The sequence below is a fragment of the Erpetoichthys calabaricus genome, chromosome 7, assembly GCF_900747795.2.
Source record: "Erpetoichthys calabaricus chromosome 7, fErpCal1.3, whole genome shotgun sequence".
NCBI lineage: Eukaryota > Metazoa > Chordata > Cladistia > Polypteriformes > Polypteridae > Erpetoichthys > Erpetoichthys calabaricus.
This window is the reverse complement of record NC_041400.2, coordinates 4,314,974-4,333,116: the sequence shown is the minus strand read 5'-3', so window position 1 is coordinate 4,333,116 and position 18,143 is coordinate 4,314,974. Positions and strand designations below refer to the sequence as shown.

The 18,143-nt window shown below is 44.7% G+C and overlaps 1 protein-coding gene across 1 annotated transcript; it reads left to right on the top strand.

Moving 5' to 3' along the window:
• Positions 1-7,903: 7,903 nt before the first annotated feature.
• LOC114654487 (integumentary mucin A.1-like) lies at positions 7,904-17,339 on the top strand. The gene is made up of 4 exons (XM_028805065.2): positions 7,904-8,081; positions 13,054-13,188; positions 14,848-15,001; positions 17,209-17,339. The coding sequence occupies exons 1-3, from the start codon at positions 7,919-7,921 to the stop codon at positions 14,997-14,999; spliced, it is 450 nt and encodes a 149-aa protein (XP_028660898.2). The 5' UTR covers positions 7,904-7,918; the 3' UTR covers positions 15,000-15,001; positions 17,209-17,339.
• The last annotated feature ends 804 nt before the right edge of the window (positions 17,340-18,143 follow it).

The following is an 18,143-nucleotide window of genomic DNA, read 5'->3' as shown; positions in this document are numbered from 1 at the left end:
GTTTTATTTATTGCTAGCCAAAGTACTCTGTGTTGTTGTGTATTATCTGTTTCATGGGTTAAGGTAAATATTTCTGTGTTTCTGAAATGTCAACCCTTTTTTCACTACTGACTGTACCATAGGTCTCCTCCAGTACGTCTCTATCTATCAATGGCTCTGCTCTCAACACCATTGAAGAATTTGTTCTTTTTATGTGTGACAGGATTCTATTAGTACAATCTAGACAGGGCCAGGCCATTCAGCCCAACAAAGCTCTTTCGATTAATCATATAGTGCCTTTCACATTTATCTATCTATTATACTGTGCCTTTCATTAGAACATTAGAAAAATCTAGACAAGAACAGGCCATTAAGCCCAACAACGCTCGCTAGTCCTAGCCACTTAATTCTTACAATAAAACATCACGTCAAGTTCTGAAGGTCCCTAATGTCCTACTGTGTGTCACATTATTTGATCACTTATTTCATGTGTCACTGGTTCCTAATGTTTGTGCATAATTTTCCCTAAAGTTTTTGAACTGTCCCCCTGTGTCCCCATTGATCTGATTTTAAAGTTACAGTCTCGATCCACTGGACTAATTCCCTTCATTGTTTTAAATATTTCAGTCAGGTCTCCTCTTAATCGTCTTTTGCTTAAACTGAAAAGGCTCGGCTCTTTTAATCTTTCCTCATGATTCATCTCCTATAGCTCTAAAACACGACCTCCCTCTTCTGACCCCATGCTGACTGTTCCTAATAACTCCTGTCCTTGTCAGGTGTTGCTCAATCCTATCCTTTATAATTCCTTCCATTACTTTTCCTGTGCTTACTGGCATATAGTTGCATGGATCTACCCAGTCACCCTTTTTATACAACAGGATAATCTTTGCCATTTCACAGTCCTTTAGAATTTCCCCAGTGTGCAGTGACTTCCTAGAAATATGCAACAAGGGTTTATATCTGTACTTACTAACCTCCACAAGAACTTGAGGGTAAATATTATCTGGAAATTAAATTAAGAGTTGCCAAAATGATTATATTAATTGTGGTAAGTCCTTGCTGGGTTGGCGCCCTCCACACTTCTGTACTTCCTGGTTTACTGGGTTTTCACTAATAAATGTTTGAGCTCACCTTATTAAACGGGGTGGCCTGTTAAATAACCAAATACATGGACATGGAAAGGGTGGCCAGGGGGACAGGGTCTCCGTATTATTACAGGTCTGTCAGCAAATCTTCTGTATTGTTTGGGGAAAATGACATCACAGCTTTTCCTGGAAGTCGTCATCAATTCTAAGGGCAGAGTTGGAACAGATGTTAAATACTGCATCACCCCGTTTTCCTTTCCCCGTGGTCCCTACCTCTGTGTAGCCTTGAAGATGTTCCTGTAACACGCATATCCGACACCAACCTAATAAAACTCGGAATTGATTTTCATTTGTACTATTTTTGCCTGACAGACAACATTTGTGTTTGGCTATATAGCACCTTCAAAAGGCAACAACTTTAGTATGTGAGTGATACGGAGGTGCCAACAAATTTACTTACCTACCTAGTAAAACTATCATTAAAAGGAATAGATAGGGTCCTTATTGTTACACGTACAGAGCACAGTGAAATTCTTCCTTCCATGTGCTGATCAACATTCAACACGTGAACACTGGCACAATGACAAGTGATACATACTGTAGATATGAAAAGTGCTATATAAAAGATATATAAATAGATTGATCCTGCACTATAAATTGAGGCAAAAGTAACTGATTTCATCTTCATCGACAAGGTGACACAATGCGACAATACTACTTATACCACAGTGAATAATGAAAAATAATCCAACATTTTATTTATGCAGTAAACTGGATCAATGGAGTGAGTGAGCATCCTTGGGCAGTAAAGTTCAATGTCTTAGCCAGCAAACAACATTACCTGTTGTCACACATGTGCATCTGTAGATCTTGTTTCTCGCTGCTAACATGAGATGGAGGGTTGACCGTCTCTTCACATAACTTGTTTGATTTTTTAACATGCTGATAGCAAAACTGTGTTGGGAAAGATCTTTATACAGGGCGATTCAAAAAGATTTATCGGATTTCAAAATGATTTCTTGCACTTGTAAATCATTGTTGAGAAACGCTCAAACTTCCCAGTGCCAATGAGGAGCCATTTTCCGGTGACAGTCAGAAACTCTATGACCCCCTCTTACAATTGGTATGTGATTGGCTCCTCAGCGTCTCACGGTTGTAAAAATATGGCGCATTGAAATCGGATGAATCTTTTTGAATCACCCTGTATTTATTTACCTGGGATGTTTACATCCTAGATATTTAAACTATTCTGATAAAATGAACGGACGGATGTCCAGTCTAATGTTGTGTGCTGGATTGAGTTCACTGGATAAAGCACACTTTTATTTAAATTGAGTTTGAGTTCAGATAGCTTCTGAAATTCTGCAGGTGAATTAAGGACTAAAGGTAAAGATGTTTCTGGGTTTGATATACAGATGTGGCCAAAAGTTTAGAGAAGGAGCCAAGTGTTGGTTTTCACAAAGTTTGCTGCTTCAGTGTTTTTAGATCTTTTTGTCAGATGTTTCTCTGGTAGACTGAAGTAGAATTATAAGCTCTACACTGGTGGTGCCCCCCGATCCCAAGCCATAAATAAAGAATGGGACCAAAACATCCTCTGAGGGAAACTTCTCCCCACCATCCAAGAACAGTTTGGTGACTAACATGACGGCGCACAGGGCCATAAGGCAAAAATGTTTCTATGGTATACAAGCATTTCATGAGTTTCAAAGGATTTTACTGACAATGACAAGAAGTTTACACAAAGAGTCCATACTTACAGTGTTGGCCCTTCTTTCTTTTTCAAGATCTCTGCAATTCGCCCTGGCAGGCTGGCAATCAAATTCTGGGCCAAATCCTAACTGATGGCAGCTGTCCATTCTTGCAGAATCAATGCTTGGAGTTTGTCAGACTTGGTGGGCTTTTGCTTGTCTGCTGTCTCTTGAGTGCTGACCACAAGTTCTCAACAGACTTTAGGTCTGGGGAGTTTCCTGGCCATGGACTTTTAATGTTTTGTTCCCTGATGCCACTTAGTTCTCATTTTTGCCTTATGACCCAGTGCTCCTTTATGCTGGAAAAAGCCATTGTTGGTCACCAAACTGTTCTGAGATGGTTGGAAGAAGTTGCTCTCGGAGGATGTTTTGGTCCCATTCTTTTTTCATGGCTGTGTTCTTAGGCCAAATTGTAAGTGAGCCCTGTAACCCTAACCCTAACGCTTGGCTGAGAAGCAACCCCATGTGACATGGATGGTCTCAGAATGCTTTACTGTTGGCCTGACACAGGACTGATGGTAGCGCCGCTCACCTTTTTCAGTTTTCTGGATGCCCCAAACAATCGGAAAGGGGATTCATCAGAGAAAATAACTTGACTCCAGCAGTCCAATCCTAGAATATCAGTCTGGCCCTTCTTGACGCCCACCAGGCCATCCTCCCAAAGTCTTCACCTCCCTCACACCTACCTGCTGCCATTCCTAAGCAAACTCTGCCTTGGTGGTGCCCACAGCTGAATCAACTTTAGGAGTCCTAGCACTTGCTGGACTTTCTTGGGTTCCCTGACGCCTTCTTCACCCATCTATTGTAACTCAATCAGCGTGACAGAGTGACCTCCAGCCTTGTCCGCGTCGCCACTCTTACTTGTGTTAACGAGAGGATCACTGGAAGTGACGTCAGCAGGTCCTTTGGTGGCAGGGCTGACATGCAGTAGGTGTTTTGGGAATGAAGTTAATTTTCATGGCAAAGAGGGACTTTACAATTCATTGCAATTCATCTGCTTGCTCTTCAGAACATTCTGGAATAGATGCAAATGGCCATCATAAAAACTGAGGCAGCAAACTTTGTGAAAATTAATATCTGTGTCAGTCTCAAAACTTCTGGCCACGACTGTATGCCTCAAACAATCAGAAAGGAGTGTGGCGAGAGGCTGGGGGTGGTACCCAGCCGGAACACTCGGAAGGACCGGAAGAGGGACTAGGCCTCCTCCAGACCACGAGAGGGCAGCAGTCCTGGTTGGTATGGGGGCCACGGGAACAGAGCACGGAAGCTCAATGCTATAGGGGCCCGTGGTCACCGCCAGGGGGCACCTGGATGCCTATGCAGCCCTGGACGTCAGAACTTCTGCCACACCCGGAGGTGCTGGCGGAAGGAAAACCAGGGACACCCGGAGTGCTTCCGGGTGCTCAGCCGGCACTTCCACCACACCTGGAAGTGCCGGTGGAAGTTCATCAAGGGGCACCTGAAGAATATCCGGGGCAGCATAAAAGGGAGTCATCAGCTGCAGTCGGGTGGAAGAGGACAGAGCTCGGAGGACAGGAGTGGAGGCGGTCGGAGAGAGGGGCATAGTTGAGAGGCCTGGACTGAGGGTGTGTGGTGCTGGGGCACCGGGTTGTGCGCACTTGTAAATAGAAGAATATGTACAATAAACGTGTGTGTGGTTTTGAACCATCGGTGTCTGCCTGTCTGTGTCCGGGCTGGTTTGCACAGGGGATTCATGAGAGAAAATGACTTTCCCCCAGCAGTCCTCAGCAGTCCAATCCCAGAATATCAGTCTGTCCCTGATGTTTTTCTTAATGGCTTCTTTGCTGCCCTTCTTGACGCCCACCAAGCCATCCCCCAAAAGTCTTCACCCCCCTCACACCTGCCTGCTGCCATTCCTGAGTAAGCTCTGCCTTGGCGGTGCCCACAGCTGAATCAACTTTAGGAGACGCTCCGGGCACTTGCTGGACTTTCTTGGGTGCCCCGACGACCTTCTTCACAACAGCAGTGGGAATGATTTTTTTATTTTTTGGTACTATGTGTATTTTCATGGCAAAGAGGCTCACCCTTCAGAAAATTCTGGAGTCGATGCAAGTTGCCATCACAAAAAATCATGCAGCAAACTTGGTGAAAATTCATATTTGTGTCATTCTCAACACTTTTGGCCACAACTGTATGCAGTGCCATGTTATCTACGTAGAATGATATTTTCTGTTCAAGTCTGATAATCTCCTTTATGCATTTTATAATTAATTAATTTTATAATTCCCTTTATACATTTTGAAAATGAATGGCGAACGGCTCTAGCAGGTGTTTTGGCCTTCAGTGACGCTGGTCTTGCAGATCCACCAGGACGTGTTTTAGTTTTGATTAAAAACTTGACGATTGGCTAAGTGGAAGAGATTACAATGAAACTGCAGAAGTATCCGCTTTGCTTTAAGTGTGGAACTTGAAGATTTAAGTGTGGAAAAGGGGTAGAAGGTGGTGGAAGCCGGGCGTGAAGTGGAGACACAGTGGGTATAGAAAAGAATCCCCCCCTTTGAAATATTCCCATTTTTTTTGCTTTACAGCTTTAAATGAAAACACACAAACCAACATTTTCCCATCTTTACTTACTCAGTGCAGTCTCTAACATCCAAGTGAAAAATATCACAGCTACAGTTCAGAAAAATTGTAAAAAATAAAAAATACTGAGGTTAATAAAGGATTCCCCCCCCCCCCCCCCCCAACTCAATCAGATGTAAGTGCCCACCATTTCCCTTGCAGACCATGGTTACTGGCTGTGATCAGTTGTAATGAGTGTGATTAGTGAAGCTGTTCCTGGTCCATTCATTCCCTTCCTTGGCAGTGCCACTGACAGCACACAACTGACTATGGGTGGCAAGCCACTTTGAAAAGATCTCAGGATTAGAGTTGTGGACGGACACAAGGCAGGAGATGGAGACCAAAAAAATCTCAAAGGCTTTATCAATCCCAAGGAGCTCAGTAAAGTCCATCATAAAGAAGTGTTTGGTACGACTAGGATGGAAGAGCAAACTGGTAAGAGAGGCTACTGAGAGGCCAATGGCCACTTTGAAGGAGTTACAGGATTTGATGGCAAAAAGTGGTCATTGTGTGCATGTGACAACAATTTCACAAGCGCTCCACAATTGTGGCTTGTTCAGGTGGGTCGCACTTCTCAAGAAAGGCCACATTAAGGCTCGTCTGAGCTTTGCCAGAACACACCCTGAAGATTCTGATGCCAAGTGGGGAAAGGTCTTATGGTCAGAGGAGACCAAAATCAAACTATTCGGACTCAATAGTAAACGGTACACCAATGCAGCTCACCATACCGACAGTAAAGCATGGAGGGGGCAGCATCCTGTTCTGGGGGGCCTGGGGCTCTCGTTAGGGTAGAAGGGAAAATGGATGGGACAAAATCCCGTCAAATTCTGGAGGAAAACCTGCTACCCTCTGCCAGAAAGTTGAAGATCGGCAGAATGCGCCCTAAATGCGGTCTTTTAAACTTAACGTTAAAACTTAAAACTTATCCGAATTGATCAAATTTCATTTTCAAACGAATAATTCGATATTTTATAAAGTTAACGCTTACTTGTGCGTTTATTAAAAGCCATTCAAACGCGCAGCAGCCTCTCCTCCTGCACCTGCTTCTGCTTCTGCTTCTGCACAAGACGGGATTCGCAGGACCCTGTGCACGTGACAGCAACGACCAATAAGCTGAGCTCCCGCCTAAAGGAACGACTGAAGAATGCTGGCGACTTCCCGGCAAATGCTTGTGCAGTTCTAAAGAATGGCCAGCAGAGGTCGCCAAAACACTGACACGCTGTAATAGTCCGAACACCTAACGTTTCGGAGAAGGCTGCCTCTTATTCCAAATGACGGACGTCTATTGTTTTCCTCGAAGGGCCGAAGCTTCACTGTTGCCCTGGAGGGATCATTCAGAAGCAGGGTCTCATAACTTTTTTTTCATTTGATGTATGTTAATTGTCAATTATTTTAGTCGCTTACCTCAAAAGGAGGACCAACAAGACCCCCCTCTTAACTTACCTCAATCATCAATAAACGTAGACCATCAAAGAGGATGATCAGCCCTGGACTTTACTACTATAATCAATAAACTGAGACTTCACAACTTAAAGGTGCCCTCCTCCCACCCCAAGCGGCTGACTGCTTGCTCACGCATTTGTTTCACTTTGCAATATCTGCCTTCGCCGCCGATTCCGAGTTTTTATTATTATTATTTTTAATATTTATTCAACACTTTAAAAAATAAATCAGTATGCCAGAACGATAAACAATGAAATAAACGCACAGGTCAGCCCTCATTTAATCCCTGTGTCCTTTCCTTTAATGACATTAAGGGGGGTCGATCAGTGGTTCCCTGCCACTGGGGACCCCCTATGGATGCAGGTTTTTTTTACCGCTGGATCAGTCATTTTACCCTCTAATTGATCTCATTTAATTAGCTGGTCTTTTTTTTTACTGCTATATTTTGTATTTAGAAAAGATTTCCTTTCATACGTAATGTAAAAATGTGTATTTTCACTTTAGCTTTAAAGGTTTAACTCTCTTTTGTTTAAACCCTCGTAATTTTCTTGCTCGTTGTAGTTTGATCCTTCAATTGTTCCATAATAACGACAGTTAATAATGAGCGGAGCAGACACGGCGGGGGGCAATCGGGACTAAAATTCCTTCTATTGCGCTTGTTAAGAAATACGGGCTTAAATAACCAGAACTCCTAGAAAAGCGGGATGAAAAGGATACGTGTAAAAATATAATAATAATAATAATAATAATAATAGAAACACACACAAAAGTACCCTCAAGTAACTTACACAAATGACTTCTACATTTCAATAAGAAAGTGGCCACAGCAGGCGCCCTCAGGGCTGAATTTGAGAACCCCTCAACGCCTGTTGGGGGGATTCTTTTATTTCGTACTAAGAACTCCAACACTAGTCACTAATAAGCGAAATCGGACAAAGAGTTCATTGAAAGTCGGGAATTTCAGAGCGATTTTTCAAAAGCTGGTTGCAATTAAAATGCGTGACCACTCCGTGACTCCATGATGAGAGCTGCCCGCTCGTTCAACATTTTAGATGAAAGAGACAACTGGTGAGCGCGCTAATGCACATGCACGCGCACCTGGGAGCTCCGACTGTCGTTAAAGCCGTGCTCGCTGGGGAGGACGGTGAGCTTCTAGATCGGAGTTCGAAGATCGTGACGATGTTGCGTCTTGGCGTCCTGCTTGTGGGTTTTGCTGTTTTGGGGCACTGTCATGACGAAATACGTAAGTTTATAAAACTTTAGTATCAAGCATGTGGATTGAAGGGTAAAGACATACAAAGTATAAAGTACGGCATAGGTTCCATTTTTATTTATTTTTGTTGTTTATCGACCACCCCTTTGAGCTCTGTTCCTAATTGGTATTGTGTCTTTATGCTAGTGACCTAAAAAAAAAATGCTGGTCTCTTAATAAACTTCTGCTGAGTACATGCGAATGTTCTTAATTTTTAACAAGGAGTTGCTCATTTTTGTAACTGCAGTTTTAATACTAATATGAACGTGCGTTCACCACCCTATTTTTTAGGTTTTGCTGATATTTAATAATAATAATAATAATAATGTCTAAAGTGTTTTTTTGTTTGGCAAATTGTGTATATTTCAATAAGCACCTACTGTGATCTGAGGTGGGTTGGCGCCCTGCCCGGGATTTGTTCCTGCCTTGCGCTCTGTGTTGGCTGGGATTGGCTCCAGCAGACCCCCGTGACCCTGTGTTAGGCTATAGCGGGTTGGCTAATGGATGGATGGATGGACCTACTGTGATTGGTCTGACTGTCTGTCCACATGAAACAATTCAGTTTTTTTTTTTTGATTTGCCTTAATTTGTTTAAAGACCCCTAGTAGGGTATATCCGTTTCCTTTACATATTGTAAACCCTGCTCTACACCATTCTGAAATTTCAACCCCCGCTTTAGAAATCGGCGGTGAATCTGTGAACTCCTCGGTCTTGCATTCTGCGCATCTTCAGTTACTAAAAAAGTGAGCCGCCTTAGTTTGGGGTGTTCAGAAAGGCGATGATTTACCTTTTTAAAAACGAAGGAGGCGGAAAACCTCGGTACGTGTGGCTAAGGCTGTGGCAGGTCATAATAAACGAGCAGAGCTGTGTCATATTTTGAATTATCAAAGTGTGTGCTTCAGTTTACACGTTTTATAAAGGCCAATTATTTCGGAGTGTAATAGAAATTATTATTTTTTTTTTTTTTGTCCACCCACTTTTTGAGGTCCATAGAGGGATTTAGTGCAGGATTTACGTATAAGCTACACAAGCTATAGCTTGGGGCCCCCAAAACAAATTGTCCGAGTGAGCAATTGTCATATATACTTAAATATACTACAGCATTATTTGTCCCAATCAGGCCTGGCCTTAGGCATAGGCGAAGTAGGCGACCGCCTAGGGCCCTGGCGTCTGGGGGGCCCCGGATCGACTCATTGGTCTAATTTTCACGCATTTCACAGAGCTTCCAGGGGGGGCTCCCTGGACCCCCCTTTCGCCTAGGGCCCTATAATACCCAAGACTGGGCCTGAGAGGGATAGACCCCCCCCCCCCCCCCCCCCAACTAAAGGATGCAGACATCAAAAAATAACCTCCTATTTGTAATCCTTGACATGGTCTACAATGATACCCCATATGTTTAGGGTTGAGATTTGTCATTGTTACTCTTCTGGGTAACCCAGCCACCAGGGCTGCACAAGCCAGTGTGTTTCTTTGCCCCGGTCCCAAGCCTGGATAAATGGGGAGGGTTACATCAGGAAGGGCATCCGGTGTAAAATTTTTGCCAAATCAATATGTGAAAGAGAGAAGAGGTTGGCTGATGTGGAGATGGTGAATCGGGAAGTGCAACGGATTAGTGAGGATGAAGAATGGAAAAGCCATTGGTCTGGATGACATACCTGTGGAGTTGTTTAGGAGAGATGCCAGTGGAGTTTTTAACCAGATTGGGATCTGTAGTGTGAGTAGATAAATTAAACAAAGTCCTCTGTGAACATCGCCGGCCACGGAGACCCCTGTCTGACCCCACCCGTCCAGCACCATTGCAAACCGGGAAGTGTTCAGCGCTGATCCATGACGTAATCCCACTGTCCCCTTGATCCAGGCTGTCATTCCTACCTCAGTCCCACTGTCCTCGTGCATATCCTGCACCACCATCACGTACTTCTCTGCCATTCCCGACTCCCTCATACAGGACCAGAATTCCTCTCTTGACACCTTGTTGTATGCTTTCTGTAAGTCCACAAACATACAATGCAATACCTTTCTGACCTTCTCTGCAATTCTCCATCAAGAAACATCACATCTGTAGGACTCTTTCCTGGCATGACACCATATTGCATCTCACAGATCGTCACCTCTCCTCTCAGCCTGACATCTGTCACTCTTTCCCTAATCTTCATGTTGTGGCTGATCAACTTTACCCACTTGTTACTGCAGCTCTGCACATCTCCCTTATTCTTAAACTGGTACTAATAAACATCTCCTCCACTCCTTGGGCATCTTCTCTCTTTTTCCTGTTTGTGTTAAAGAATCTCCATTAGAAACTTTACTGCCATCTCACCCAAACCTCTCCATGCACCCACTGGTACATCGGTCGAGCCAACTATTTTTCCACTTTACATTCTCTTCATACCTTCCCTCGCCTACAGAGTAATGGGGATTGTGGAAGAGAGTGCAGGTGGGGTGGAGTGGGCAGAGAAGAGTATCGGGAGTGATTTGTGACAGGTGTGATGGTGTGGGTCCTGCTCTACGCTCCCTCTTCCAAATTTGTGAGCCCTCAAACCCAACCCCATTGATAATGTAACTGGATGAGCTGTGCAATGAAGACAAACTGAGCAAGGGGATGGTGTCTGGGTTGCCCACTGCCAGCGTCGTACTCCTAGAACCCTGGATATTAATAGTCCTAAATGGAGATGGATTGGGACATTCTGTTAAGGAGAAATGGCAGTGGAGTTTTTAACCAGATTGTTAATGGAATCTTGGAAAGTGAGAGGATGCCTGAGGAGTGAAGAAGTGGACTGGTGCTGAAATTTAAGAGTAAGAGGGATGTGCAGGACTGTAGTAACTACAGGGGGATAAAACTGATGAGCCACAGCATGAAGTTATGGGAAAGAGTAGTGGAACTTGGTTAAGAAGGGAGGTGATGATCAGTGAGTAGCAAGATGGTTTCATGCCAAGAAAGGGCACCACAGATGAGATGTTTGCTCTGAGGATGATGATGGAGAAGTTTAGAGAAGGCCAGAAGGAGTTGCATTGTGTCTTTGTGGACCTGAGAAAGCAAATGACAGGGTGACTGAGAGGAGCTGTGGTATTGTATGAGGGAGTCGGAAGTGGTAGAGAAGTACGTAAGAGTGGTACAGGATATGTACGAGGGGAGTGTGACTGTAGTGAGGTCTGCAGTAGGAGTGACGGAGGTGGGATTACATCAGGGATGGGCTCTGAGCACTTTATTTGCAATGGTGATGGACAGGTTGACAGAGGAGATCAGACAGGAGTCCTCATGGACTATGATGTTTGCTGATGACATTGTGATCTGTAGTGTTTGGTTTGGACATGTGCTGGGTATATTAGGAGAAAGGTGCTAAGGAAAGAGCTGCCAGGCAAGAGGAACAGAGGAAGGCCTAAGAGAAGGTTTATGATTGTGGGGAGAGAGGACATGCAGGTGATGGGTGTGACAGAACAAGATGAGGAGGACAGCAAGATATGGAAGAAGATGATCTGCTGTGGCAACCCCTAACAGGAGCAGCTGCAAGACGACCCTTCTGGGAGTGCCTTATTGTGGGCTAGGGCCACCAGTAAATGATTTAAATATCAAAAATATGATCACATTTGTGATCTGCAACCTCCAAAATCCAATACAGGGTGACCACAAAAACACGTGTTTTTGTTTTAAATGGTTACAAAATCAAAATTTATGGGAATATTCTTTAACGTTTTGAGGCTACAGTTTCACCAACTCCGTTTCCTATGGTATCTGTTGATTCCATACACTAGATGTGCGCCCCCACCTGTTACTCGGCAATAATTGAGCTTGGCCCAGACTCTCCGAAGCATATCTGGCGTGATCGCGTTTAAAGCTTCAGTGATGCATTCCTGCAGATCATCCGTAGTGATGGTATGTACTCTGTCTTTCACGTACTACCAAAGGACTTCACGTGAAATTTGTGCAGCGTGCTTTCAGACACGGTCGCAGCACTTTTCGTTGTATGAAACTCCAACGCACACCAGCTGTGTTGCTGTCGGGTGAGTGGCGCCATCTTAAATTTCACGGTCCGCTAGTGGTATAAGGAGTGCCACTCTTCAGAACATTCTGGAGTCGATGCCAATTGCCATCATAAAAACTGAGGCAGCAAACTTTGTGAAAATTCATACTTGTCATTCTCAAAACTTCTGGCCACAACTGTAGTGTATGCCCCAAATCATCCATCCATCCATCCATTTTCCAACCTGCTGAATCCGAACACAGGGTCACGAGGGTCTGCTGGAGCCAATCCCAGGAAACAATCCTGGGCAGGGCGCCAACCCACCGCAGGACACACACAAACACACCCACACACCAAGCACACATTAGGGCCAATTTAGAATCGCCAATCCACCTAACCTGCATGTCTTTGGACTGCGGGAGGAAACCGGAGCCCCCGGAGGAAACCCACGCAGACACGGGGAGAACATGCAAACTCCACGCAGGGAGGACCCGGGAAGCGAACCCAGGTCCCCAGATCTCCCAACTGCGAGGCAGCAGCGCTACCCACTGCGCCACCGTGCCGCCCCCGCCCCAAATCATTGAAAAGGGAATTTATTCTGAGATTGGACTACTTTTTTCTCCGATTATCTGTCTGGCCCTGATTTTCTTGGCATCTTTGCTGCCCTTCTTGACACCCACCAGGTCAGGAGCTTAAAGTACCAGGAACTACAAATGCCCCGAGTTCCTGCAGTGGGCATTCTGCAAAAGTGTCTAAAGTTCCTGAAAAAAGTTTTCCTGGGGTTGGAAAGCGTCTTGTGTGATTTGTATCTGTGCCCCCTGTCCAACCCAACACTTGCTTTTATAGCCGGGCTTCTCCAGGCATTCCCACTTCCACCATTGGAACCTGTCCCGCTGAGGTCCGGACCCACAGGTGTTGCCACGCTGTTGATTCTTACCAACCAATGGTAATGGCAGTTTCATCTCTAAATGGCAGCCATTTTATTCTCTTCTCTCTTTTTCCAGTACAGCAGTGTGCAGTTGATCCAAGAACCCGAGTTGAATGTGGCCTGTTTAAGCTCAACCAGATTCTCTGCCATCTGCGGGGCTGCTGTTACAGAGAAATAACCCCTGATGTCCACAAGTGTTACAAAGCTGAAGGTAAAACCAACATCTAGAGATTTTAAGTCATTTTGTCTGATCAGCGGTTGAACAAATCTTGCAGGGCAGCGGTCCGAGCCGAGGGCTCTCAACCCTGGAATTCTCTCCCAATTCCAGCCTGGTCATTCTGTGCAGATTTCTATTTTTCCTCCTTGTTTGTGTAGAGGGTATCATGGATCAAAGGTGGTCTACTCCAGTCCAGGGCAATTGTGGCTGCAGGTTTTCATTGTAACCCTTGTTTAAATCTGACCAGTTTGTGATGCTAATCCATAGTTTCACCTTCATTTTAATTGGCTTGCTATTTAAGACTCTGACCCCCTGTAGCTAAGGATCTGCGTTGGCATCTGGAAGGTTGCCAGTTCAATCCTGTTTATGGGGACTCTGTGCTGTAAAAACATACATGTCCATTGGAGAGTTTAAAATCTTGATCCTGACTCGCTCTCCGGGCATCCTTCGTAACGGGTAGGGTGTGTCCCCATGGCCCTCTTTCCGACCCCCTCCCCCCCCCATCAAAAAATATTCAATGAGGTGCCACATGGGAGGGTGGGCATCAAACTCAAAAGTGGGAGTTCAGGGTGTGGTGTGTTGATGCTTCCCGAGTCTGACCCAATTCTGGGTGAAGGTGTGAGGAACTTTATTAGAACTGGCTGATGTTAGGAGTGGAGACCAGCAGGGGGCAGTGCTGGGGTTTCTAGTTTTAATACCTCTAAAACGGGGGTGTCCAAGGAGGGCTGCAGTGGCTGCAGGTTTTCATTCTAACCCTTTTCCTAATTAGTGATCTGTTTTTGCTGCTAATTTAACTTCTTTTTGAATTAATTTTACTTGACTTGGTTTTTGAGAAATGTTTCCCTGAATTTCTTCATCGTTCCTCTGAATTGTTTCATTTCTTCCTTAAATGGCACCCAAATAGAAATGCAATGTGAAGCGAGGGAGCCAACAGAAGAGCAATTAAGTCAGGGCCTCAAACTCCAACCAATTTCACTCCAACCAGTTCCTTAATGAGGCGCCGAGTCTTTAATTAAACCCATTCTTTAATTCTCTCATTGGCTGTTTCACCACTGGCATAATGGTTGCCATCGCATTATTCGGGTGGATGCTGCATGCGTTCTGTTCTGCATGCGAGTGGTGGCTGGAGTGGATCCTCCATCACTAAGCTCCGAGTAGTGAGAGAAGCACTCGATGAATGTAAAGTTTATTATTTAAAGGTGAAGCAATTCTGAGCACCAAGTCTTAAGTCAATTTAAAATTAAGGACAAAAGTTGGCAGACTGGTCACTAATTGAGAATGCACTCTGGGAGTAGAATAGGAGACCAACTACCACCACCCCCTTCTTGTGAGTATGTCGGACCTTCTGTACACAGGTCAGGGTCACCACATGTGCCTTTCTAAATGATGTCCAATCAGTTCAGGTGGACTCCAGTTTAGTTCTAGACCTCTGACTTTATGAATCCAGTGTATGAGTATACATATGCAGAACAGGGATACAAGAATATCAAATTTCCCCAATACTTCCAAAAATGTTAGCATTGAACGGTCTATGTGGTAGATTTTTTTTTTTTTTTTTTTTTTTTTTTTTATCCTTGAACCAGTCCAGAAATTAATTCTAATGGTCTCCACTATGAAGTGTTAAGTTGGGCCCCCTTGTGATTTTTATCTCAGTACCTCCTATCTGTGAAGTGCCCGCTCATGAACGGACGACGTGTGGCTACCCCTTTATTTCTGTCGACGCCTGCAACCAAGAGGGCTGCTGCTTTGATGCCCGGCTGTGGCCCTCGGAGTGGTGCTTCAGACCCTCCTCCTCCTCACGATGAAGGTATGGCAGTACAAAGAGAATCATTTTTGATTATATTTTATGGGGATGCTGCTAATCCTTTTTACAGGATCTGAAATGAACTCTAGCACAACGCCATTTTCCCCCTTTATGGATTTTTTATTTTTGTATTTATTTATTTAGACACTCCAGGGTGGTGATGCCACCCTCTGCCTCCTGAATCCGAACCTTTTTAATTCATTACTATGTTGAAATCCCTCTGATAGCCATTCCAGACTGGAGTCGTCTTGGGTCTGATGTGACACACACACACACTCCCGGAGTGCTAAACGTACAGAGAGTACAAAAAACTAAGTAGTGTATTCACTGCACGTTATCGTGGAGTCTGCCGTTACTGGAATATAATATTTTGGTACAGTTTCTAAAATATATAGACATTCTGAGGAACTTGCACATATGCTTTGTTAGAACTGCAGTATTAGTTTCCTTGTGTAATAACATGTTGAGTAAATACTTTATGGTTTAACGTTCTAGCAATTTCCTTATGTTGATGATATCGAGTGTATATCGCCATCTAGTGGATAAGTACCATGTTAACACTGACACTTTTAAGAGTAAGAAACGGATCGCCAATTTATTTTGTTTAGACCATATCTTCACATTTGTGTAACTTTGGAAGAAATGAATAAAATTTGGACATCTTCATCCATCTCTGACCGGATGTGTTCTTTCGGCTACTCACATTAGGGGTCACCACAGCGGATCACCTTTTTCCATCTCTCCCTGTCTTCTCCATCTTGCTCTGCCACACCCATCACCTGCATGTCCTCTCGGCACATCCATGAACCTTCTCTTAGGCCGCCTTCTTCTCCTCTTCCCTGGCAGCTCTATCCTTAGCACCCTTCTCCCAATATCCCCAGCATCATCTCCTCTGCACATGTCCAAACCAACACAATCTCTCCTCTCTGACTTTGCCTCCCAACCATCCCACCTGAGCTGACCCTCTAATGTCCTAGTTTCTAATCCTGTCTATCCTCGTCACACCCAATGCAAATCTTAGCATCTTAACTCTGTCTCCTGTGCCCCCATCTCCAGGCCATATAACACAGCTGGTCTCACTACAGTCCTGTAGACTTTCACTGTCGCTCTTGCTGATACCCGTCTGTCACAAATCGCTCCCGACACTCTTCTCCACCCTGCCTGCACTCTCTTTTTCACTTCTCTTCCACAATCCCCGTTACTCTGTACTGTTGATCCCAAGTATTTCAACTCGCCCATCTCTGTGCATTCTCACCACTCCACTGACCTCCCTCTCATTCTCTCACTCACACACACACACACATGTATTCTTGTTTTGGTGGTCCTACTGACCTTCATTCCTCTCCTCTCATATCTCCACCTCTCCAGGGTCTCCTCAACCTGCTCCCTACTCTCGCTCTCTATCTTGTCACACCCATCACCATGTCCTCTCTCTGCACGTCCATAAACCTTCTCTTCAGCCTTCCTCTTTTTTCCTCTTCCCTGGCAGCTCTATCCTTGGCACCCTTCTCCCAGTATACCCCTCATCTCTCCTCTGCACATGTCCAAACCAACGCCATCTCGCCTCTCTGACTTTGTCTCCCCACCGTCCAGTCTGAGCTGACCCTCTAATGTCCTCATTTCTAATCCTGTCCATCCTCCTCACACCCAAAGCAAATCTTCACATCTGACTGGATGTATGTAGTGGTTGTAATTTTTAATCCTGAATTAACTTAATGCTTCACTACATTTAGGATTTATGGATGCCGCTGTGCTCTTGGGAACTTTCATTACTTACGATCCCATCACAGGTGGAGCAGTGGTAGTGCTGCTGCTTTGCAGTAAGGAGACTCTGGGTTCGCTTCCAGGTTCCTCCCTGTGTGGATAGCACTTTGAGTACTGAGAATAGCGCTAAAGAAATGTAATTTAATTATCATACTGAATGCAAGGTAACTTCAATGGCTCAGACTTTACAAGAGTGTGATGTCCCATGTGTTGGCTTTATATTGTCTGAGTGAGTGGTAATGGCAGTTCCTCCTTTTAATCGGTTATCCAAATCTGGTGAAGATGTCCAAATTTCCATGAAACATTCACTGGTTGCTTTCCTCCATTTTGTGGTGACACCTGTGCGGTTTCCTTAAACTGACTCGGCTGGTGCAGTGTGTGTAATGGTGTGTTGCCTTATTTGCTTTGCTCCTGGTAACACTTTTTTTTTTTTTTAACCAACCCAGGTCTTCTGCTCCCCACCATTGAGGCTTCACATGCGCTGGAGAACTCTTGGAACAGTTCTGACACGTACAGTTTACCTGCCTATTTTGCCATAATTAAAAGTGAAGGGGGTCCTTTTGGAAGATGCGTCTGTGTGGTGTATTTTAATGTTTGTCACACAGTAGCGGCAGTGGATGAGCGTTGACCACCCCGGGTTCGGCTACGATGGGCAATGTGCTGATTCGGTCTTGGTCCCATAAATACATACCAACATTCGTGTTAAGCCCACCCCAAGAGTGCAGACCAACTGTGGACCAAGATGAAGTCTAAAGATGGATGTAGCCTGATGTCCCCTCCTCAAAAATGAGACTACACCTCTCAAAGCCCCAGGACGCTGATTGGCCAGTATGGTAGTCATGTATTTCCTGAAATGCGTTTGCTTTCATCTTCCAGTTTAGAAGGCCGAATGTACGGAAAGATGTGAGGGACAAAAGTGTCTGACTACAGTAGAAAATGTGCAGCAAGAAGAGAGATGGTCCTGGAGGGTGAAAATTGCTAGTTGACTCCAGCTATGGACCTACTGAGATACACTCCATTGAGGAAGATGTTGCTTTATTCGATAACTCGGTTATTAAGAAACATTATGATTAGTGTTTTGGGGGGAGGAGTTACCTGACACTAGTCAAATAAACCAGCTGACACAAACCTGCAATCCGATTGGCTGTCCAGCAGAACGCCTCAATGCCACAGCGGGGGGGTGGGCCTGCTGGACCCATCTCAATTAGCTGCCTTGGGACGGATCACTCATTGTTCTTGTGTGGCACAAAGACTGCCCTCTAGTGTTTGCAAGCTTTTGGAATTGCAGTGAAATGGACAGCACAGCTGAGCTCTCTGGAAAAGGCTTGTTCAGCAACACCTTGGACTCCATCCATTATCCAACCCGCTCTATCCTAACTAC

Coding starts and splice junctions, on each gene's coding strand:
- LOC114654487 (XM_028805065.2), top strand. CDS start 7,919: ATGCACATGCACGCGCACCTGGGAGCTCCGACTGTCGTTAAAGCCGTG. Junction 8,082..13,053: donor GCACTGTCATGACGAAATAC/GTAAGTTTATAA, acceptor CTCTTTTTCCAG/TACAGCAGTGTGCAGTTGAT. Junction 13,189..14,847: donor CAAGTGTTACAAAGCTGAAG/GTAAAACCAACA, acceptor TTTTTATCTCAG/TACCTCCTATCTGTGAAGTG.